General features: G+C 44.0%; 1 protein-coding gene across 5 annotated transcripts in view; it reads right to left on the minus strand.

Annotated features, from left to right (window-relative positions):
• The window catches only part of PLEKHM2 (pleckstrin homology and RUN domain containing M2), a 36,144-nt gene that overhangs the window by 9,402 nt on the left and 2,535 nt on the right, over positions 1-24,207 (minus strand). Inside the window, exons 1-8 of one of the 5 annotated variants that reach the window (XM_077151187.1) lie at positions 20,310-20,737; positions 19,738-19,925; positions 7,072-7,178; positions 6,578-6,687; positions 5,310-5,409; positions 4,673-4,760; positions 3,559-3,745; positions 2,149-2,208 (exon numbers count right to left, since the gene is read on the minus strand). In XM_077151187.1, the coding sequence (XP_077007302.1) occupies positions 2,149-2,208; positions 3,559-3,745; positions 4,673-4,760; positions 5,310-5,409; positions 6,578-6,687; positions 7,072-7,178; positions 19,738-19,914 (829 nt within the window). In that variant the 5' untranslated portion in view covers positions 19,915-19,925; positions 20,310-20,737. Of the gene's footprint in view, positions 1-2,148; positions 2,209-3,558; positions 3,746-4,672; positions 4,761-5,309; positions 5,410-6,577; positions 6,688-7,071; positions 7,179-19,737; positions 20,740-24,207 lie in introns of those variants that run through there. The other 4 variants (XR_013171250.1, XM_077151188.1, XM_077151190.1 and 1 more) reach the window with 4 other exon arrangements.

The raw sequence follows: 24,207 nt of genomic DNA on the forward strand, positions 1-24,207 counted from the left end.
CACCCTCAGAAGTCAGGGGGATGACTCAAAGGAGCTCTCCATCCCTAGAAGAGCTGCTTAAATACCTCTCGCCCCAACCATTCCTTCCAAGCCACTGGAGAGGAGGAGGGCCCAGCGGGAAGAACACACAGGGCATTCACCCAACAGCATATGCGGAGATACCCAATTAGAGCTGAGGCCTGGCTGGTGGAACAGCCTGGGTGAGGGTTAATGTTACGGGATAAAGTCACTGACACTCCATCTGCCAGTTTACACATCTTGCTGGCCATATTTGCACAGAAGAGATGTGGCAAACCTGCTCCCCACAGCCCTGTCAGGTAGGGCCCAACCTGCTGTCAACTTCTTAGTGGGTCTTGGAAACCGCTGGGCAGCTGTCTGCTGATGTAGCACGTTATCCAACTTTTTAAACATACACAGTCTTTTAATATAAGGACAAAGGAGGAGACTAAAAGTAGTTGCCAACTCTGCCAAAAAATATCAGCAATTTATGAGATACTCAGTTTTCCCAGGGCCCCAAATCCTTAGTTCTCAGATGCAGAAAACTATGCCCTTGGGTTTCAAAGAGGGCTCCCACAAAGCCCACGTGTCCTTGTGTCAGCCTTGTGATGCTCCTAGCATATGCACCTGGGAAGTGAATGAACAGGCTACTGGATGCGCTGGGTACCAAGGCTAGGATACCCATCAGTTCTGAGAATAAGCCAAAGACCACAGAAAGGCTGCCCCAAATCCCAACCGAGGGCCCAGAGTTTGGAGCTGTCTTAGGTCTTGCTTTCTTCCCAATCCAAGGAGAAGAAGATAGAGCCTCTCCTGGTAAGCATGCTCAGGAATTCTTTGGTACTCAAGGAAGTTAGGAAAGTAAGAGACCAGTGCTGGGATAAAGCTCACCCTTCCCTGCGCCCCCACCCCGGGCCCCCAGCAAGCAGTGCAATGTGGACTGTTAGTTCTCAGGCCATGGGGAACTCTGAAGGACTGCAGAGGAAGGGCAGGTCCTGCTTGTCAGGTGACTGCAACAGGCAGGAAGTAGCTGGGATGGGGATGGGGGTTAGTTATTAAATCAGAAGAGAAAAAAAAAAAATCAATGCCCAGCATGTGGGCTGCAAGGAGAGAGGCTGAGAGGGTAAATGATGTCATGATGGAATTCTGGATGACAAACCAATCCATGCTAAAACGTGGAATTTTTCAAGGCTACTGTTTTGGCTGGATGATATAATTTATCCTTCCCCACACCATATCTTATTTCCTTCAAAGTTAAGCAATTTCATACTCGCATTACTTGGGGAAAGATCATCTGTCATTCATTACTCAATGATCACAGCTTTAATTTCAAAGCTGACAGCTCTGGGGCAATGGAGGAGCTGCCTGGTCCTCACCTTTATGCAGGGTGAGGCAGTGAACATCTTGTTCTTCCTGAGGCTGGGCCCCAAACCAGAAGGGGCCCACAGGGCAAGGGGCTCTTAATTAAGGAGGATCTGGTTATGGCCTCAGATTGAAGGAGGAAACGTTATCCTTGTCAGAAACTGCCCTTTGCTTTGAGTAAACATGGGAACCTAGAAAATAGCAGATTTTAATCCACCCTAAAAAGAGAATTTCTCTGCAGGAAGTTTCAGCGATGCCTAGATAGATTCCCTTATTGGATCACAACCTCTTTCGGAAAATCTGAGAGTAAACCATCAGGCATGGATTGGAAGAACCAAGCTCTCTTTGATGCTTCTGACACAGGAGCTCATCTGACCTAAAGAGCTTATAAGCTGCATTTTTAAAGGCACTGTTTTTCCAGAACAAGTCTCTGCCCACTTGGTCGAATCCCTGGGGCACTTGCCAAAGGCACCCCACGGTGAGCCATCCTGTTCGTTCTGTGCATCACTGGGCACAGAGTCAGGAAGGGGGATCTACCTGCATGTCCAGGAAATGCAGTCACTTAGTAACTCCACTGGCCGCAGGGTAAAGGCAGGAGGCCTGCATAGGGAGAGGGATTTGCCTAGATCAAGTTCTATTGCAGAATTCCATCTATTGGAACACCAAATTTGGTTTTATTATGATCAATGACATTATTATCAACAATAAGGAGCTGATTCTGAGACATGCAGCAAGCTTGGCATGGAAACGTTGCAAAACAGGAAAAGAGGGTAACAGCAGACTCTGTCCCACCTTCCCAGTCTGTGCTGGGTACAGACGGCACTGCTGGAAACACATCTCCAAAATCATAATCTATAAAAACGAGGGACAAAACTGAAGATTAGAAACACAGCAAGTGGAAGAACAGGGAGGGCAGGGGTAACAGGTTGGCAAACATGGGGAGAAAATGAGAGAGGAAAAAAAATAAATCAAACTTTTCACCTTTTTTCTAACAACCTCAGGATTGTTTACTAAGACCCCAGCTGCTTCTTGGCTCAGACACTAACCCAGTGGCCTCTGATAGGCTAGAAAGGCCTCTGGGGATGGCCCCTTTCCAAACCCAGGACCTGGTTCTGACAGAGAAGAGCCTTGGCCCCTCGTACCTGACTTCATTTTCAATCCCTTGCCTTCCTTCCCTTCACACCCCAGCAGGTGATGAGGTCTTGGATCAACAGCTTGGGCTGTAGATTAAGTTGCTAAGACAAGAGGGACTCAAGGGAACACCTGCATCCATGAACAGTCTGCCTGTTCCTTCAAGGTTTATCCATCCGACTTCTCACATCTATGAGCTTAACCCAAGGAGACAAGCTGCCATTTTCAGCTTGTACAACGAACAATTACAAGTCTTGCTAACAGCAAGTCTGAAGGTAACCCTTTCCCCTGGGACATATGACCCACTGTAAAAATAGAAATAAAGAAAGAGAAGGTCAAGGTTTCAATGCTGAGGCAATTCTAGGGAGCCCCAGGGGCTGAACTTGGGCTTGTAATCTCTTCTTCAAAGGTGAGGTGAGGTGAAGTAAGTGAAGAGATCTTGCTTTGCACCTGGGATGAAGGTGAGGAAATGACTAATTTTAGAACTGAACATGGAGGCCAAAGGTACAAAGAAATCAGGCTGTTCTAGGAAGTTGTTTGATCAAGACAACAAAATGAACATTAGACATGATGACGTTCCTTTCCGGGTCTCTGATGCAATGGATGCAATTACCTCTAACACACTGGCAAGTGTAGGTGGGACTACAGCAAATCAGGTGGGGATATGAGAAACTGTGGCAAGTTTACTCTGAACTTATTTACCTGCTTGGTTCTTTCTTCTCCTATGGGTTACTCAGCTTATTTTTGCCTAGAATCTAGGAGGACATCTCTCCAAAGCTGGAAAACTCAATGCTAGGCAAGACTTTCCAGCTTGTTCTGCTAATCCCTCCTCACTCAGACTGCCCCTGGGAAAAGGGCCCAACATTTGTAAAATCTCATTTTGGCTTCTTGACCCCAGAATCAGTTTCTTCTTAGCCACTAAAGGGAGTCTGAGGTAATGACTGGTCCTGGTTAAATTTCAACCAGTGGATCAAAACAAGCTAAGAAAAGACATCGCTCAGCCAGGCTTTAGAAGTTCTAGATCAGTTTCACAGCAGAAGCTCCTTTCTGCTCCAGGCCAGGGCCACTCACCCTCACTAGATGGGGCAATTGCACTGTCATCCCATTCCAAGTTGGTGGATGTGACAGAGTTGAAGGAGTTGAGGGACAGGCTATCCGAGCCATGGACTGAGCTAGGAAGGCGATCTTCGAAGTCCAGCAGGTACTGAGGTTTATAGTAGTCAGGCATGTAGGGGGCCAGGTCTAAGTAAGGAGCATCCTGTGGAAAGAGTGGAGAAGGGATGCTTGGTGGAAGGCTCAGGTAGGCCAGAGAATATGGCCCTCCACGGTTACTGACTAGGATTAAGGGCCATGGTTCTACACACTATTTTTCCTTTGGGAAATCAATGGGCTTAAGGTAGTAAACTCAGAGACAAGCTGCTAAAAAGAGTAACAGCAATGGCTCTGGCTTTTAAAGTTGTGGGTTTCAGGCTGAGAGAGTTAACAGAGCTGTCAGAATCCAACTATAAGCTATGCCCTCTGACACCTTCTCACTCTCTTTTCCTATTAGAGTCATTCATTTTCTCTAATTTCTACTACTAGCCAAGTTCTTTTTTCAGTCTCTGCTGTTGCGGTAGGACCAAGGTAGGTGATTCCATTAGGACAGGGCAGCTATGTCCATCCTGATGAACCCGAGGCCAGGAGGAGCTTTGGGGGCCTTTTTAGCTCTTTCTGGGCCAGCATCTTATTTCTACAGTATGTGTAGTGAGGGAAGCCAGAGGATCTGAATAGGGTGGCAGAGGGCACATCAGTTGGGAAGCACAGAGCCAATAGTACATGCCCGAATCCTAGGAAGCCCAGGGCTGAATTCACCTCGCCCCTCTCCAAGACTCGTGAAGGTGAGCACTTCAGTGCTAAAATGCTCGAAGCACCTTGGCTTTTCTCCAAGTTGGGATAGAGAGAAAGGAAGAAGCAGAATTCCAGCAGAAATTCTGACCATAAATAAGTCAAAAGGGAATCACCAGCCTTTTGCTCATCTCCTCTGTTCAGATCCTGAAAACTTTCTGTGACCTGGGTAAACAAGGGTGCTGCTCAAGCACTATTATACTCAGCAATCTCCCTGAGAGGGACGTGAAAACCAGAACCACCCACCCCACCTGTCCCCTCCTCCTGCTCTGCACAGGCAGCAAGGGCTGTGGCCTCTCACCAGATCCAGCTCAAATCGAATGAACTCCAGCCCAGATACCAAGGTCAGGAAGAGAGTCAGGTGATCGTGGCTGCAGACCAGGGCGTTCCTTTAAGACAAGGAAGGGATGCTGAGGTCTGGGGCTGATGGCCAGCTTGACCCAACCTCACCAACAAGCCAACTCCTCCAGAGGGCACCCAGCTGATACAGTCTTCACCCACTCCTTTCTGGCATCTCCCACCAGCTTTAGAGCTGTAAAGTGCTTTACTGCCAGTGTCTCCAGATAAGGGGCCTGTAGTATGAGGTTCATCAGGTTTTGGGCAGCTGCTATAAATACTCTTTTCTGTAGCAATCCCAGGAAAAGCTAAGCCAACGGGGGAATGCGCACCCTAGTCAGTGGGAGGCCTCATTGGAGGGTGAGGTGGAGGCTGATCACTAAACTGCCCACAGCAGCCCAGTGGATACTGGGACTTCTGGGGAAGCAAGTGCACTGCCTGGTAAGGTGGCTCTCTGGCCACCACTGATATGCCCTCAGCATGCAATGCCAGGCTAGGCCTCTGTGGTGGCTTTCCAAGGGATCTGCACAAGAATAGACTGTCTGGGACGGGACTCTAAGGGGAATCTCAGGCTACATGAGACAGACTGTGCTATTACTCACTTGACATAGTACTTATGCAGCAGAGCCAGGTTCTCCTGGAATAGCCGTAGGTAGCTCTCCAGGGAGTTCTCATTGAGGGCCAGGTACAGCCAGGCCCGGCCTGCAAACAAAGAGGAGGAGTAATCACAAGGAAGGTTGTCAGGGCACTGGCCTTCTGGCCAAGCAAGGACAGAAAGGAAAGAAAGAGTAGGTGAGGGGACCAATGATGCCAGCAGCTTTCTTACTTGTTGGGGTACTGTAACCACTGCAATCTTTATTTTTCAGTCTGCCTGGGATATAGGTGAGGAAACCCTAAGAGGACAGACTGCCAACATCAGATGGATTGAGAAACACAGGAGTCCTCACCGATTGTCCTGGTTTGAAGGGAAGTATGCCCCCTAAGAAAAGCCATGTTTTAATATAAATTTCATAGGGGTAGAGTGGTCCCTATTCAATGCTGTATGTTTGAGGCTGTAGTTAGATCATCTCCCTGGATGATGTGATTTGGTCAAGAGTGGTTGTTAAACTGGATTAAGGGACGATATGTCTCCGCCCATGTGGGTGGGTCTTGATTGGTTTCTGAGGTCCTATAAAGGAGGAGACATTCTGGAGAGGGAGACTCAGAGAGAGCAGAGAACGCTGCAGCACCGTGAAGCAGAGAGTCCGCCAGCCAGCGGCCTTCGGAGATGAAGAGGGAGAACGCCTCCCGGGGAGCGTCATGAAATAGGAAGCCAGGAGAGAAAGCTAGCAGATGACGCCGTGTTCGCCATGTGCCCTTCCAGCCGAGAGAGAAGCCCTGACTGTGTTTGCCATGTGACTTCTCACTTGAGAGAGAAACCCTGAACTTCATCGGCCTTCTTGAACTAAGGTATCTTTCCCTGGATGCCTCAGATTGGACATTTCTATAGACTTGTTTTAATTGGGACATTTTCTCGACCTTAGAAGTGTAACTTAGCAATTAAATTCCCCTTGTTAAAAGCCATTCCGTTTCTGGTATATTGCATTCCGGCAGCTAGCAAACTAGAGCACCGACACTGGGGGCAAACATTCATCCCAGCTCAGAAGAAACGAGACTTCTTGTCTCGTGTTGGAGCTAGAACTCAACAGGAGCCCAGTTCTCCTCAGTACCCATCACTCTCCTTCACCTCGTCACTAATAATCCAACTCTCATTTCTAGGTCGAAGAGAGGTCTCAGGGAGAGCGCATATTAACCCCTTTGGCGATCAACAGGGCTGATTCTGAAGTCACGCTGCGTCCCATGCTCCCCAGCGTCTCCCTGTACTACTCACTGCGCCCCAGGTTGGTGGACACATGCTGCAGCACCTCAATCTGTTTGATGGCCTCTTTCCGGGTGAAATGCACTACGAGCACCCAGTAGCCAGAGGAGAGGTCTTGTAGCCTGAGAAAACAGGACAGGGGCTTGTGTGAACTGGGTTGGGCCGTGCTGGGAAGCTGCAGTATGTTGGTCTGCCCGCCTTTGTGTCAGGAGAGAGCTCAGGGCACAAAGCCATGCATTTCCCAGTGCATCCGTGGGTGAGCTCCTCACTTTCAGACCATCATTGATTCACTGCTAATTTTTTCCCCATTTATATTTTCCCAGAGACAATTTAGTGGGATAGCCTCAGACAACCTGCAGAGAACCTGCGTGAGGCAAAGTCCCTTTCAGACAAATGAAAGAAAAAACAAAGGTGGACAGGCAAGGGATTTTTCTGGAGGCTTCTCAGGGCCCGAGTTGGGCCCCATCGGGCCCTACCATCTCCTCCAGATTTTCTCTTCACCTTACCCATACAGCAGGGCGTGGTCCAAGTGCTCACACAGGCGTTGCAGGACCTTATCATGGTTCCGGATGGCTGGGGTCTCATCCTCACATGCAGCAAAGTAGCTCTGCAACTGAAAGGAAAAAAACACCCCCCTCCAAAATTAGAAATGGATGAAGAAGAGGGCTAGAGAAGTTGCAGAATCGAGGTAACTGAGAAAACCATAGTTAAACGATGCATCTGTCATAACCAAAAGAGATTTCCACGTCAAACTGCCATGTACTGGCTGCTTATCCTATGCAGGGGGTTCTAGAGACAAAGGCTAGATCCACAGTCTGGGCCCCAAAAGGCATCCAGTAAGAGCTTTGCATGATGACAACGTGATGTGACGAGAGACTTGTGGCTCAAGCATAAGTCTCAGGTGATACCAAGATTGGGGTCAGGGTCCCCGCACTGCACAGCTTTCATAAGTGCGGTCTGTATAAATGGCCTACTGTGGCCCAATGTGAGTACCCCCCAGCCCACCCTATCGTTGTGCGACAAAGTGGTCCTGCTTGGAGCTGCCCCATGGTATGTGTTCAGAGTTAACAGACAGGGACACCTACCCTGATGGCCTTGCCAGAGGCTGATGTGAGATTTTGGACTTGCCTAAGGGAATGTGACCAGGTTGGATATAGACCTGGGTGCACATCAGGCTTATGTCAATCCCCACACCAAGAAGGTCAGTGTCCCAAGGATGGACTAATTAAAAGCAGTTTGGGCAGGAGGAGAGATGAACTGCAGCACTGAGCAAAGCCTATAAGGCTGTGGAAAGTGAAGGCAGTTCAATCAGCTTAATTCAGGCCCAGAACACTTGGTTTCTTGGACTGAGCACTCTGCAGTCACGGAAAGGGGGCCCCTTTTATTAAAGCCCTAGGAAATCAGTTCCTCCAGCTTTATGTTAGGTATGTATGCCCTGGCCATACTTGTACTTTCATGGCAAGAAGAGGGAAGAAAACAAGAAAACAGCACAGTCCTCATATACTGGTCTCAGGGCTCAGCTCTCGGGGCTGGACAAGCATTCTCCAGCACTTTGGAAGTGGGAGAGGCGGTGGCAGCAGGCAAGATCTATCAACCATACCAACAAGCACGCGCTCCTTGGAGAGAGGCCAACCATTCAGCCACCACAATGAAAAAAGCCTCTCTTCTCTGGGGCCTGAGCGGAGCCCAGCAGCTCTGCTGGCCAGGGGACAGGCCTTGGTCCTGCAGGTTCTGCTCTCCATCCAGAGAGGCAGCAAACCAGGCCACTGAGACGGAAGGTTTTCAGAACTGAAAGAAAACCTAACAAGCCTGTGAAAACTGCACAGCTCCCTCGCAGCAATGACAGAAGGTGTCCTCATACACTTTAGTATTAAGCACCAAAATGTTGGTGTCAGGTTTTGTTTTTTTTTTAATTTTCAAATCCAGGTTAACCTGAGATCAAAGTCTTAGATGTTAGAGTCAGAAAGTCCTTAGAGAACTAGTCCAACTACCTCATTAAAAAAAAAACAATACAGAAGTTTAGTTCTTGATCATAAAAGTAGCCACACCCACTATAACACTAGGGAAATACAGGAAAGCATTTCATTCATTCATTCATCTTTAAACTTTTTTTTTTACTGTGAAATATAACATATATACAAAGAAAAGAAAGAAAAAGCAGTAATTTTCAAAGTACACTTCAACAGGTAGTTACAGAACAAATTTCAGAGTTTGTTATGGGCTACAATTCAGACTTTTCCTTCTAGCTGCTCCCAAACACTGGACCTAGAAAAAGATCAATATAGTGATTCAGCAGTCAAACTCATTTATTAAATCCTATTTTCTCTGATATATGATTTCCAAATATTTTCTCCCATTGAGTTGGCTGCCTGGTCACCTTTTTGAAAATGTCCTTTGAGGCACAGAGGCTCTTGATCTTAAGGAGTTCCCATTTGTCTGTCTTCTTTTGCTGCTTGTACTTTAAGTGTAAAGTTTAAGAAGTGATCTCCTATTACCAAACTTGAAGATGTTTCCCTGCATTTTCTTCCAGAAATTTTATGGTACTGGCTCCCACATTTAGGTCGTTAATCTATTTTGAATTAATTTTTGTATAGGGTATAAAGTAGGGGTCATCTTTCATTCTTTTGGCTATTGATATACAATTCTCCCATGCCAATTTATTGAAGACTATTCTGTCCCAGTTCAGTGGATTTGAGGGCCTTATTGAAGATCAACTGTCCATAGCTTTGGTGGTTATCTTCACATTCTCGTTTAGACTCCACTGGCATCTATCTTTGTGTCAGTACTATGCTATTTTGACCATCGTGGTTTTTACACTATTTTAAAGTTAGAAAGTAATAGTTTTCCCACTTTGCTCTTCTTTTTTAGGGTATCTTTAGCTATTTGGGGTCTCTTCCTCTTCCAAATAAATTTGATAACTAGTTTTTCCAAGTTGTCAAAGTAAGTTGTTGGGATTTTGTTGGTAGTGCATTGAATTTGTAAATCAGTTTGGGTAGAATTGACATTTTAACGACATTCAATCCTTCTTATCCATGAGCATGGAATGCCTTTCCCTCTATTTAGGTAATTTTTAATTTCTTTTAGCTGTACACAGTCATTTTCTGTGTACAAGTCCTTGACATCCCTGGCTAGGCTTATTCTTAGATACCTGATTCTTTTGGTTGCTATTTTGAATGGAATTTTTCCCTTAACTGTCTCCTCAGATAGGTCATTGCTTGTGTATAGAAGTATTACTGATTTTTGTACATTAATCTTGTATCCTGCCATTTTGCTGAATCTGTTTATCAGCTCAAGCAGCTCTGTTGTAGATTTCTCAGGGTTTTTAATTATAGGATCATGTCATCTGCAAATAATGAAAGTTTTACTTCTTCCTTTCCTATTTGGATGCCTTTTCTTTCTTTCTCATCTAATCACTCCAGCGAGGACTTCTGGAACAATGCTGAATAATGGTGATGACAATGAGCATCCTTGTCCCGTTCCCACTCTCAGGGGAGGCTTTCAGTCTCTCGCTGCTAAGTTTGATGCTAGCTATGGTTTTCCACATACATCCTTTTTGATACTGAGAAAGTTTCCTTTGATTACAACCTTTTGAAGTGTTTTTATCATGAAAGGATGATGGATTTTGTCAAATGCTTTTTTAGCATCAATCAATATGATCATGTGATTTTCCCTTTCGATTTTTTAATGTGCCATATTACATTGATTTTCTTGTGTTTAACCACCCTTGCGTTCCTAGTATACACGCAACTTAGTCATGATACATAATTCTTTTAATGTGTTGTTGGATTCAATTTGCTAGTATTTTGTTAAGAATTTTTCCATCTTGTTCATTAGGGAGAATGGCCTGTAGTTTTCCTTTCTTGTAGCATCATTATCTGGTTTTGGTATTAAAGTGATGTCAGCTTCATACAATGAATTAGGTAGCATTCTGTTTTCCTCAATTTTTTGGAAGAGTTTGAGCAGGACTGGTGTTCATTCTTTTTTGTAATGTTTGATAAAATTCCCCTGTGAAGCCATCTGCTCCTGGGCTGTTCTTTGTGGGAAGATTTTTGATGACTGATTGAGTTGCTTTACTTGTAATTGTGTTTTTGAGATCTTCTATTTCTTCTCGAATCAGTATAAGTAGTTTATGTGCTTCTAGGAATTTGTCCATTTCATCTAAGTTGTCTAGTTTGTTGGAATACGATTGTTCATAGTATTCTCTTAGGATTTTTAAAATTTCTTCAGGATTCATGGTAATGACCCCCCTTCATTTCTGATTTTATTTGTGCTTTTTTTTCTTTTCTTAGTTAATCTAGCTAGGGGTCCATCAATTTTATTGGCAAAGAATCAACTTCAGATTTGGTTGATTCTATTTTTAGATTGTTCTCCAGTATTTATTTCTGCTTTACTCTTTGTTATTTTTCTTGTTTCATTTGCTTTGGAGTTAGTCTGCTATTCTTTCTCTAAATTTTCCAGATGAGCAGCTAAGGCAAGTTTTGCTTGTTCTTGCTTTTTTTTTTTTGGCATGGGCACGCACCGGGAATTGAACCTAGGGCTCCGACACGGCAGGCGAGAACTCTGCCACTGAGCCACTGTGGCCCATCCTTGCTCTTGCTTTTTAATATAGGCATTTAAGGCAATAAATTTCCTTCTCAGCACTGCCCTTGCCGTAGCCCCTAAGTTTTGATATATGTATTCTCATTATCATTTGTCTCTAGAAATTTACCAATTTCTCTAGCAATTTCTCCTTTGACCCACTGATTGCCGAAGAGTGTGTTGTTTAATCGCCATGTATTTGTGAAAGTTCTGGTTCTGTGATGATTACTGATTTTCAGCTTCATTAAGTCGTGGTCAGAGAAACTGGTTTGGATAATTTCAAACTTAAAAAATGTATAAAGACTCATTTTGTGTCTTAGCATATGATCTATCCTGGAGAATTTTTCACGTGCTCTAGAGAAGAATGTATAGCTTGCTGTTTTGGGGTATATTGCATGCTTAGGTTCTCTATTCCTTCTGTCTAGTTGTTCTATCTATAGTGGAGAGTGGAGCATTGAGGTCTCCCACTATCATTGTTGAATCATCTATAGCTCCTTTCAGTTGTGTCAATGTTTGCCTCATGTACTTTGGTGCTCCTTGATTGGGAGTATAAATATTTATGATTGTTATTTTCTCTTGGTGAATTGTCCCTTTCACTATAATGTAGTGTCCCTCTTTGTCTCTTATGACATCTTTACATTTAAAGTCTATTTTATCTGATATTAGTATAACCATTCCTGCTTTCTTTTGGTTACAGCCTGCATAGACATCTTTTCCCATCCTTTCATGTCAATCTATTTGTGTTTTTGGTCTAAGATGTATGTCTTGCAAACACCATATAAGTGGATTATATTTTTTAACCCATTTTGCCAATCTGTATCTTTTAACTGGTGAGTTTAGTCCATTAACATTCAAAGTTATTACTCGAATAGCAGTTTTGGAATCTACCATCTTATCCTTTAGCTTTCATTTGTCAGATCTGCATATTATTTTCCCACTCTCTCTTTTAATCCTTTAATTACTCGTTTTGGTACTCTTCAATTCTGGACCCTCCTCCAGACCTCCCTTTCCTGTCTTTTTTTTTTCTTTTCCCCAGCTGACAAGACTCACTTTAGTATTTCTTGTAAGGTAGGTCTCTTGTTAACTCATTCGCTCAGTCTTTGTCTTTGAAGATTTTAAACTCTCCCTCGATTTCAAAGGACAACATGGCTGGATAAAGGATTCTTGTCTGGAAGCCTTTCTTGTTCAGGATCTTAAATAAATTACACCACTACCTTCTTGCCTCCATGATGCCTATTGAGTAGTCCAAACTCAGTCTTATGTGTTTTCCCTTGTATGTAGTAGATTGCTTTTCTTATGCTGCTTTCAGGACTTTCTACTTTCCTTCAACATTTGACAGTTTGATTAGTATTGTCTTAGAGTAGGTCTATTTGGATTTATTCTCTTTGGGGTTCCTTAGGCCTCTTTGATTTGCATATTTATGTCTTTTATAAGTGTTGAAAAGTTTTCCCTAATTATATCTTCAACTAACCTTCCAGCCCTTTACTATTTCTTCTCCTTTTGGGACATTAATGATTCTTTTATTTGTATGCCTTTTATTGTCCATCATTTCCCTAAGATCTAGTTCTGTTTTTTCCATCTTTCTTGCCATTTCTTTTGTGCGCTCTTGTTTGATTCTTCTGTCTTCTATCTCACTTGGTCTTCCTTATGCTTCTTAAAATCTGCTATCATGTATCTCTAATATATTTCTTATTTGGTCTACTGTACCTTTCATCTCTGTGAGAGCTGCCATTTTTCTATTTAATTTTTTAAATTCTTCTTTATGCTCTTCTAGTGTCTTCCTTTATATCCCTTCTCTTTATAAATATCCCTGAGTGGTTATTCCATTTCTATGTCCCCTTTGTGTTTTGATTTGGTCATTTGGCTAGGCCATTTCTGCTTGGATCTTCACATGCTTTGTGATTTTCTGCTGTGTTCAGGCCATTGAATTATCTTAATAAGGTTATTTTGCAAGTTTTATTATTTTTTTAATATTGATAGACTTTTAAACATTGCTTATGGTGTTTTTTTAGATGGATGACCGGTTTTACTCACATTATCAATGGTCCAGACTCTCCCCTACTGATTAGTAATTTAATATACACCTTCCTAGACAATTTGTTCTGTTGATTTGTAGAACCAACTGGCTGTGCCAGTCCCCCACTTTTAATTATTTCCACTTCATTCAACATTTTGATTTGGGTAGAACAAGTCTACCCCATTCCCCAAATATTCTTTTACAAAGCTGTTTTTGGTACATTCTTTTAGAATTTTCATTTAATTCCTTTTGGGATATGGATTAGAATTATACTGAATCCAGAAATTGGAGTTGGGGGGTGGATAAATGATAACTTTGCAATATTGAGTCTTCCCATGCAGGAAAGTGGAATTTCTTTCCACCTATTCATTTCTTTCCACCCCAGGTCTTCTTTTATATCCTTTAGTAAGCTTTGTAGCTTTTTCTTGGTATGTCTTGCCCATTTACTTCAAAGTGGGTTGCATATATTCACATAGTATTATTAGCTAAGGAACAATCTGTAACCATGAAACAATTTCTGTAAGAAATTCAATATAAAGAGTTTATAAAGTGGTGATGAAGAGTGACAGCTCTAGAGTTAGGAAGCATGGGTTTGAATCTTGACTCTGCTACTATAAAGTTGGGCACCTTTAGCAAATTACTTAACCCTCTAACCCTCATTTTTCCTCATCTGTAAAATGGGCTAAAAGTATTGTTTAGAGCCGAGCTATCTAATAAAGTAGCCACATATGGCTATTTAAATTATTTAAAATTAAACACTGGTGTTCGCATGTGGTTAACAGCTAATAGAGTGGTCAGTGCAGATACAGGACATTTCCATCACTGCAGAACATTCTATTGGACAGTACTGGTTTAGGGGAATCAAATGATATAAAGCATGCAAATGCTTAGCATAGAGCCTGGTAAGCATCAAATGCTCCGTAAACATTAATTGATATCATTAACAAAAATGAACCTGTATTCTTGGTGAAACTTGGCTAAATATAAATACAGGTGCAAAGAAGGCTAAATATAAACACAAGTGCAAAGAAGACAAGAAGATGCACTCTGCTCCCAATAACCAATATTCTCTTCACTAGCAGATACTTCTAAAGCTGACTCTTTAATCCCTCTTTTACAGCAGGTTGAGAAAGATGTTCCACAATCTCAGCGGACAAGGAGATTCTGAATTGATTCTACCGACAGCAGGATTCTTGAAAGGAACAGAGAGGGTAAAGAGAATGTCTAAGACTCAATGACAGAAGAACTTTAGGAGCTCTATCAAGTGCTTGAAATCCCATTTTGAGGGAGTTGCTCAACAAAGCATGACACAGGTAAACAAAGGCAGACGTCCACTCCCTAAGTCCTGGTGGGGAGCAGTTGAGGAACCACCCCCCTCACTGCGCCAGAAGGATCAGCAGGATCTGAAAGGACAGAATAGGGGGAAATGGAAAGAAAGCAAACATGGAAGAAATGAGGACTCTGGGACAACAGAATTAATGGAACAAGCATAATGAATGTAACTCAACCTGATGCACAATTATCAACTTTTATGGTACTCTTCAGTTATCTACAATACCCAGTGGAGGAGCTAATGTCAGCTAAAGCACAGCGATCATTTGTTGATTCTTCCTCTGTGCTCTGGAAGGTGGCAGAGTGGTTCGGAGTGTGGATTCTGGAGTTGGAAAACTCGGACTTAAATATCTTCACTACTACTTACTGTATGATTTGGGGCAAATTACTTAACCTTTCCAAATTCAGCTTCCTCATTTGTAAAATAGGCTTAGTAATAGTACCCTCCTTATAGGTTGTTGTGAGTATTCAGAGAATGCTTACACAGTGTTTATCAAAGGATCTAGCACCTCATAAACACTTAATAAATTTTAGCAGCTATGATGATGATGTTGATGATGATGCACTATACAAACACCATTTAATTTAATCATCAGAGCAATCCCACAAAGGAGGCCACAGAGCTAGTGAGGGCCAGATTTTAAGTCCAGATCTTTTCACCAAATCTGGGTTCAAGATACCTGAATGAACAATATAATAAAAGATGTTATCCTCTAGTAAAGTCCCCTTCTAATATGATATTAGGAGAATACAAGAAAGAGAAATGCAGCCCTCCTCTCCCTTTAAATCATAAGAACCAAAAGCCTGTGGTGTATTAGAACTTCGCCTCTTCTGTAGCTCTGCTTCTTGGAAGATGGACATAAGAGAAAAGCCAGTACAGCTTCTTTAAGAAGAAAGCTTGTCTGTTATTCTGCCATCCTTGCAGCTCCCCAATAGTGAAGAAGTATTACTGTTTGGTTCAAACAAGTCACAGCTGTTCTAGGAGAAGATTTTCCCCATTCCTGGGAAGAAATTGAGCCTGCTGATCAAACTGCCAAGTGGGTCTGTGTGTTTCTTTTCTGCCCTCTTAGCTTTGGCGAAAAGATGGAAATTTCCAGTTAGAAGGAGTCCAGAGCAGGGGTCAGCCTGTCTCCTATTTTTGTAGATAAAGTTTTATTGCAACACATCTACACTCACCTGTTTACTTATTATCTATGGCCGCTTTTGGCTATGATGACAGAGTTGAGCAGACACAGCAGAGACCACATGGCCCTCAAAGCCTAAAATATTTATTCTCTGGCCTTTAATAGAAAAAGTTTGCCAACCCCTGCTCTAGAGGCTTTAGCAGAGATGGCGAAGAAGGCACTCCTGTGACAAGAGTCTTGTGACAGGCTGGACTGGGGAGCTATCTCTTGCCTAAAGTTCAGTTCAGCAGTAGCCAGAAGCCCAAGCCTTGAAGATTTATACATTTCTGCAAATATTTACTAAGCACCTACTATGGATTTATCAGATACTGTTCTGATAAAGTAATGAAGAAAATCTTTGCCCTCAGAAAACTGAGATTCTGGTGGTGGAGATAAACCATGTGCAATTATATAACAGGGTGTCAAGGAGCAGTAAATACTAATAAAAAAAAGCTAGGCAAGGAAAGATCTACGGTTTTATAAAACACGGTCAGAGAAATCACTCTAAGAAAATGATAACCGAGATGTTTATGGGAGGAGCATTCTAGATAAGAGAACAGCAGATGAAAAGATCCTGAGGCAGGCACAAGAGTGAGCAGACCCATGTGGCTGGAGCTTCAGCAGTGAGGATATGAGTGGTGAGAGGTCAGGGAGGCAGCCAGAGGCCAGATCACGGCAGGTCATGGGAGGACTATTTCTTTACCGGTTTGATGGGAAGTGTTTGGAAGGTTGAAAACAGGTGAGTGGCATAATCTGATATATATTTCACAAGGCCGCTACAGCCGCTGTGTGGTATATAGAAAGACTGTGGAAGGCAAAGTGGGAGGCAGGGAGAATGGTCAGGAGGCGACCCCAGCAGTGTAGATGGGGGATAATGGAGGCTTGGGGCTGGTGGTTGAGGGAGAGTGGTACAAATGGGTCTGCGTTCAGGGAGAGGGCTGCCACCAGTGCTGAGATGGAATTTAAAGCCGTGGAATCGGACAGGACCATCATGGGAGTGCAGAACGAGAAGGGTATCAAGGTGGGGGTACTCCAACAGGAGACCAGGGGCCCTCACCCAAGCCGTACAACAGAATCACTTGGGGATCCTGAAAAAATAACGTGCCCAGGCCCCTTCTCAAACTCACTAAATCAGAAACTCTGGAGGAGGGGCCAGGAATCTGAATGGATTTGTGAAGCCTCCCGGGTCACTCCAAAGCACAGCCAGGGCTGAGGAGCTCTGCTTTATTTTGAGAAGGCAAAGCCAGCAAGGTGGGTGGAAAACCAGGACACAATATATTCCAGAAGCTGAGCAAAGAAGGTCCTCACAGGCAAGAAATGATCAGTTTATCGGGGCCAAGTGAGACGAGGACCTAGCAGGGAGGCGCTCGGAACATGAATGAAAGTGATTTTGGAGAAGGGGAAGGGAATGAAAGCCTGATGGGAAAGCCTCAAAGGGAGCAGATACTTATTTGGATCCTTTTTCAAGTAAACAAGGCCTTTTCTAGAATGACATTCATTAGACAGTTGGAATCTTGAGAACTTGGTAGTTGATGATATTAAAGAAAAAGTAATTATTAATTTTTAAGCATGCAAAACGGTGTTGTCTGTATGTGAAAAACCTGAATCCTCTTCTTTTAGAGAGATATACTGAAGTAGTTATGGCTGACCGCGATCTGTGAGAGGACAGAGGGTGGCTGACACAGATAGGCCATAAGATGATAAGAGCTGAACTGGGCGATGGGATCATGTGTTTCATTACACTGTTCTGTCTACTGTCTATTTCTGCTTTGGGGGGGAGGAGAGGAGAGGAAAGAAGAGGAAGGGAGGGGAGGAGAGACAGCAAATGCAGAAAACTCATTTGACCAGTTTTGCCAAAAGTGTGGCAGGAAAAGGGGTTGGAGTAAAGGAGTAAAGTCCTTGAGCAGGAAGGTCCAGATGGGACCCACTGCCCCAGGGCTGTGTGGCCACAGATGGGAGCTCAGGATGGCAGGCACAGATGAAGGTGGGTTGGTATTCTTGGTGATGGGAAGACAAAGGTCAGAAGAAAATAAAACAACTAAATAAGCAAGGTCAGCTGAGAATGATGAGAGGGGGCAAAATAAAGTGATTTTTTGTTAAAGTTGTTTCTCCCTGGAGTCCATTAACTACGAGTCACGTTCAGAGACCACACCTTATACCTTGGATTTGCTAGGCTGCTCTTTGCCTGCTCCTGATTCCTCGAACTTGCTTAGGCCCTGAGACTGAGAACGGGTGGGCTGCACCCGTTGGGGCTGTCTCTCAAAGCCAGGAGGATGGCGCTCCTCCTAAGAACTTGGGGAAGACTGGCCTTCCCGGATTGCGCCAGGTCCCGTGGCTGCAGGGAAACGTGGGTGGCTTTCTCCAGCAGGCCAAGAAATGCCTGCACTGAGCATTTTAATTAGGGTTGGTCCCACACTCTGTTTGCTCTGAGCTGCCAGAGCCTAGCCCTCTCTGTCTCATTTCTCTCTTATAGACACACAAAGAATGCAAAACTATTTCTAGTACTATGGTTGACACCAAACAATCTTTCCAGAATTGGTCTGTAAAAGCTAACCCTAAGATGGCTGTGAAAGGTTATAAATGGCGAAATGAAAATAAAATGGTTATGGATGCCCTCCTTTTGTACATTCTCCCTGGTCGAGCAAAACCAAGAAGAGGTTATAATACTAAACAGATCGGGTGCTCTGGATTCTAACTCTGCTACCAGCTCGCAGGCTGTACTGGAGGTGGAGGTGGGGGGAGAGAAGGGTCACCACTTCTATATTTATGGAGCAGGATAAAAAACTACTTCCCCTACCCACCTCGAGAGAGTTTGTGAGGCTAGACAGGGAAGCGGCGTGCATGTTTTAAACTGTCTGACCACTCTGTGCTCCATGGCTGTGCCGCTGATCCCTGCTCACCACAAGGGATGTGCAGCTCCCTTCTGCTGCCCAGGGAGAGGTCGCCAGGTAACAGCATCCTCCCTACTGGCCCCGTGGAGAACAAACGTATTTAGACAACAGAAAGAGTGTGACAACTGAAGGGACGAGCCTCGTAGGGACCAGAACGCTTAGGTATTTTCACAACCTATGGTTCCCCAAGGCAGTTAAATCCTTTTCCTTCTTACAAGGCAAGTGTCCAAGCTCAAGGAACAATGATTGTTCCGCCTCTGAACTCAGCAGAGCTTGACCTCGTACATAAGAACCACGGATTCCTTTCAAAGTGGGAGGGAAGATGGTAAAAGGCTCCGCCAAGAGGTCCCTAGGCAAACAACCAGAAGGCAACCAATGGCCAGAAGGAACATGCAGCAACCACGAGTCCACTCAAGCCCTTTTCTGCTGGGACAGGACTGGAGCTGCAGGATCCCCGTGCCAGGGCCGTGCTTTCTGAGCGCCCCACGCTCAGTGCTGTGTGTGGCACTGGCAGGAGGAAGAGAGTTTTCAAAGCATCATTTTAGCCAGTCCTCCAAAGCAAAGAAGGCTTTACCGGGTCTGTGTTCATCTCTCACTTCCCTTTTCCTCTGCTGGACCTACAACATGACCTCATGAGTGCATGATGCCCTGTTTGTTACTACGGAAAAAGCGTCATCAAATCCCTGTTTAAATCACATTAGGTCTGGAGGTCACTGGGGAGATCCTTGCCTGCTTTCCAAGTCCCAGATAACACAAATACTTCACAGATTGAAAATGTAAATCCAGGGCTAAGAAGAATGAGAACTTCATGGACTACAAATCCACAGGAATGTCTGGGAGGGTGTACACTGTCCCACTGCAATTTGTTTCATGTCTGTCTCCCCATCTAGAATATAAGCCCCATGGGGACAGAAGCTTCTTGGTATGTTTTGATCACTGCTGATTCCTAATGCCTAGGAATGTACTCAGCACAGAACAGTCATTCAACAAATACTTGTTAAATGAATGGGTGGTTTTATGGGGGACCAGCCCACAGGACTGACCTGTGGGGACATATTACCTGTCATAATCTCAAGACAGACATCACAGAGATGGAAAAGACTCAGAGATTGAAGGAGCAGGAGCCAGAAAATAGTTCAAATCCCAACTCTGCCCCTACAAGCGTCATAACCTTACGTCTCCAAATCTCACCTCCCTCATGTATAACACTGGATCATAAGCCATCCTGTAGACCTGCTCCGAGACGAGATGAGAAAGCACGTGAAAACACATCACACAGTGCCTGGCATACAGCAGGTGCTGACTCAGTGTAAGGATTCTTGGAGGTTCTGTAACTCCCCTGCCTCCCATTGCGTTTGGATACTTCATGCCTCAGTAGTCTGTTAACACCGAAAAAACAAAGGACTTTGGGGGAAAACGTGAAGAGAAAAAGTTAATTTCTCACTAACATTAAGTCTAGAGATTTTTATGGATTTCACTAGTCTCTTCCTTGTTCTCACATCTGATTAGGCTTCTTAGAATCTGTTAGTTCCAACCTTAAATACAAATTGTGGGGATTATAGGAAACTAATACTTTCTTTCTCATTAATTTCCATAATATTTGTACACACTTATAAGCAAGGGGGGAAAGATAAATCACAAATACGTAGAATGGGAGATAATGATGGGGAGGCAGGGCCAGCCGCTTTGTTGAGAAGAGCGGACCTGCATTCAGGGCCCTGGGACAGTTACAATAAACAACAGCTCCAGCCAAATGGACTCACCCAGAAATCTTCCTTGTTCTGTCTCAAATGGAAGTTTTAGGATGTTTGCACCTTGAGCAAGCAACAATGAGGAGACGGACAGGGCTGGAAATGAAAGTTTGCTCAAACAAGCCAGGCCTGCTGGCTAGTTTACTCTCAAGGAAGAGATTCTGGGTTTGGAGTTGTTCATTTTACCAGGTTTCTGCACTGCAGAGCTCCAGCTGAGAAAACTGCCTTATCAGTGAGACTACCTGGAAAAGTCCTTTATCCTAAGGGAGAAAAGACTTTCCTTAGACACAGGGGTTCCACGAGCTTCACGCTCTTGCCATGGTGATGAATCCTGAGGTCTGAGACAAGCACCAGTGACCCAAGAGTGCAGAAGGACCCAGAGAACCCCACGGGATCTACAAATGCCAACCTAACTCTCCCCACCGTGCTCACACTCTTAACACCAGCTCCTTTCTTCCCATATTCTGGACCTAGTCCCACCCTCTCACCCCCACCCCCACCCACCCCAAGAAATCTTGCTGGGAATTTCTTTTCAGTGCTCCATCTGAAACTCCCAAGTGTTAATGGTTGCTGTGATCAGAAAGTCAGCTGTAGTTCACCCCTTTCAAACAGGGAGCCTATTGGATGGAGTTACTCATAGGCTGGGGAGCCCGCTGTGCACACCTCAGAGGATCCTGGCTGGGGACCTTCTGGATGGCCTCGATTCTGTAGAAGAGAGGAAAGGAGAAGAGAAATAGCTGCGGCCTCTGCTACCAACATGAGCACATAGGCAGAGGAAGAGGAAGCCAGGAGAAGGAAACCTGGTCCTTACCACTTCCACAGTAAAATACATGTGCCTGAAGTATTTTATTTAGATCTTTGCCCTGGTGTAGGTCCTCAGGGATTTCAGAACATTTAAAACTCTTAAGAGTTTTTTTCCATGAGATTAGAGAGAAAAACCCAATTAATCTAAACCAAATGGCCAACATGATTCTCACAGATATCAACCAGTCCTTCTCCAGAATTTTCAATCAGCAGCTAATTTTTAACGCAGTAGCAGATCTAACTTATGTGTGGAGTGGGAAAATAGGGAAAAGCTCATCAGCCCAGGGGGGCCCTGCAGCCACCCAGACGGGCCGGGTTGAGCAACAGCTGCAGCTTGGTAGATCCTGACTGGGACTCCTGCTCAGCATGGGGTGTGCCCGGCCGGAAATAGAACTGCACTCAGGGCCTCACGTGGCCGGGCGTAAGTGCCTGCCACATCGAGGAGGCAGGCGGGAGGCCTAGGAAGAGATGGCTGTGGCTCAGTCACGGGCGCTGAGGGATGACTGTTTCTTAAAATTCATTTGTCCTACTTTAGGGGAGCGGAATCATGGCAGAGGAGAGGGAGAAAAGGGGACTCATTTTTTTACATCATACACTTTTGAGCAATTTGTGTGGCTTTTTATTATTAGTATTGTGGTAACATATATAAGCAACATGAAAATTTGCCATTTCAACCATTTTGAAGCATACAAATTCTATGACATTAGTTATTTTTACAGCATTATGGTACCATCATCTCTTTTCACTACAAAATCTTTTCATCACCCCAAAATAGGATTTGTGTTTTGTTTTTTCGCATGGGCAGGCACCAGAAATTGAACCCGGGTCTCCGGCATGGCAGGCAAGAACTCTGCCTGAGGATTTGTGTATTTTTAAAAATAACTACTTATTATATATTTAGAATGATTTTTCCTTGTTATCCTAGTCAGTGTTTCTTGCTGGATACAACATCACGTCCTTAGGGAAGTCTTCTGGGACCACCTCCTCCAAAGCAAGCTTCTGGCTGATTCCTTATATTATCCTGCCTAGTGCCTTCTTAACACTTACTGGGATCCAAATTAATCTTTTTATTATCTGTCTATTAATTTATCACTCATCGTCTGCTACTTGAATATCAGCTCCATAAGGGCACAGACCTGATTTGCCTTTGTTCACTCCCATAACCCTTAGGCCTAGAACAGTGCCAACACATAGTAAGTGTTCAGCAAATATTTTCAAATAACTGAATGCATAGACACTTGATGGGACTTAAAAGTGTCCAGTTCCCTCGACAAGGCTGACCTGATGGGCAAAGACAGTCACAACAGAGAGGTGGGTAAGTGCAGGACTGGTCACACCAACTTCTCTGAGAGTGATTCCCAGTCTACCTGGGTGAGGACTTCTTGGGCACACACTCATACATACACATATACATGTTCTTGTCTGTAACTATGGTTCATTTCTCTTCTCTAAACCTGATATATACTTTTGAGACAAGGGTTTGGGTCAAGGAAAATAACAGGGGTCAGGAAACTACAGCCTGAGGGCCAAATCCAGCCTGCTGCCTAATTTTATAGATAAAGTTTTATTAGAACACAGCCACATCTATATGTTTACGGATTACCTACGGTTGCTTGTGAGCTACAAGGGCGCATATGACCCATAAAAATATTTACTATCTGGTCTTTTAAGAAAAAATTTGCAGAACCCTGAGCTTCAAGAAACTGAGAAATGCTATAAGACTTTAACTTAAAAACTTCCCTGAGTAAACTGCAGGCTCACATGACATTTGTATGTAATAATAGTAGCTAGCATTTTATTTTGGCCCTATGTGCTAGGTATTATGCTAAGTGCTTTAAGTATATTATCTCATGTAATTTAATTCTCATTACAATGCTAGATGTAAGTTCTGGCTGCTGAGGCTAAAAGAGGTCCAGTAATTTTCTGGGGCTACCATGGTCAGTGAGGGACCCAGAATCGGAACCTGGACCCACATCTGTTTATCTCTGTTGCAACTTATATTCATACGGTTTTCACAAAAGCACTTTCCAGCCACATGTAGCAGAACCCCCAGTGCTCTTGAAACTGGTCTGTCTCCTCACTGTCCCCAAAAGACCACCTGAACACCCCCACTTCCGTGGGGAGGCTTAGACTCCTCCCATCTTGTACACCTACTTATTTTCTTTCTCTGAATTCTACCCATCTGTCAAAATCAATTCAGCCTTCCTTCACTGAGGGCTTCTCCTTGTCCTAGTTTTTTTTTTTTTTAATTCTCTCCCCAGCCAATATACAAACTGTTGGAGGGCAGAGACTGCTGCTTTTCTTTTCTTTTCTTTTCTTTTTTTTACATGGGCAGGCACTGGGAATTGAACCCAGGTCCTCAGGCTTGGCAGGCAAGCACTCTTACCTGCTGAGCCACTGTGGCCCGCCCCAGAGATTGCTTCTTATAGCACAAAGCCTTAGTTCACACTGCATGCAAATGCAACAAACACTCAATGCGCTTCAGATGTTAAATAAAACTCCCATGAAAACCACTGGCTTCCCTCTCCTGGAGAAGATGCTACTATTCAGTATTACCACACGCCAATTCCAACATCAACATTATAGCTGCCTTGGACCTTTCTCTTTAAGTATTAAATCAGTAACCACAAGCTTTGTTATCTGCACCTGGGATGTTTTTGCTATCCCTCTTCTGAAAAGTATGACACTTGCTTCTCCTTATTGTCTTTATTTGTATCAACTATTAAATCCCCCAATTTCCCTTAACCCCGGAGAAGCCTGGCTCCGTATCAGAGAACACAGGTTTCCTTCACTGTGGGTGGGATAACAGCTGATGCATCAATTTGGTCTTCCAGTGCATGCTTGTTATCACAAAATCTAGGTGTGAAAATAGTTCAACTCACCAATGCTGCTTGGGGATGGTGATCACTGTTGGGGGTGTGGTTTCAGGGAAGGGACACATGAGCAGGGCTTCTGGGATGCTTGTCATGTTCTGTTCCTTGATTGGGGTGCTGGATATGTGGGTGTATTCACTTTGTGAGAACTCAAGCTGCACCCTTAGGATCTGTGTGCTTTTCTGTAGGTAAGTTATATGCAAACACAGAGATACATAATGCATCTTTCTTTG

The sequence above is a fragment of the Tamandua tetradactyla genome, chromosome 2 (assembly GCF_023851605.1).
Source record: "Tamandua tetradactyla isolate mTamTet1 chromosome 2, mTamTet1.pri, whole genome shotgun sequence".
Taxonomy (NCBI): domain Eukaryota; kingdom Metazoa; phylum Chordata; class Mammalia; order Pilosa; family Myrmecophagidae; genus Tamandua; species Tamandua tetradactyla.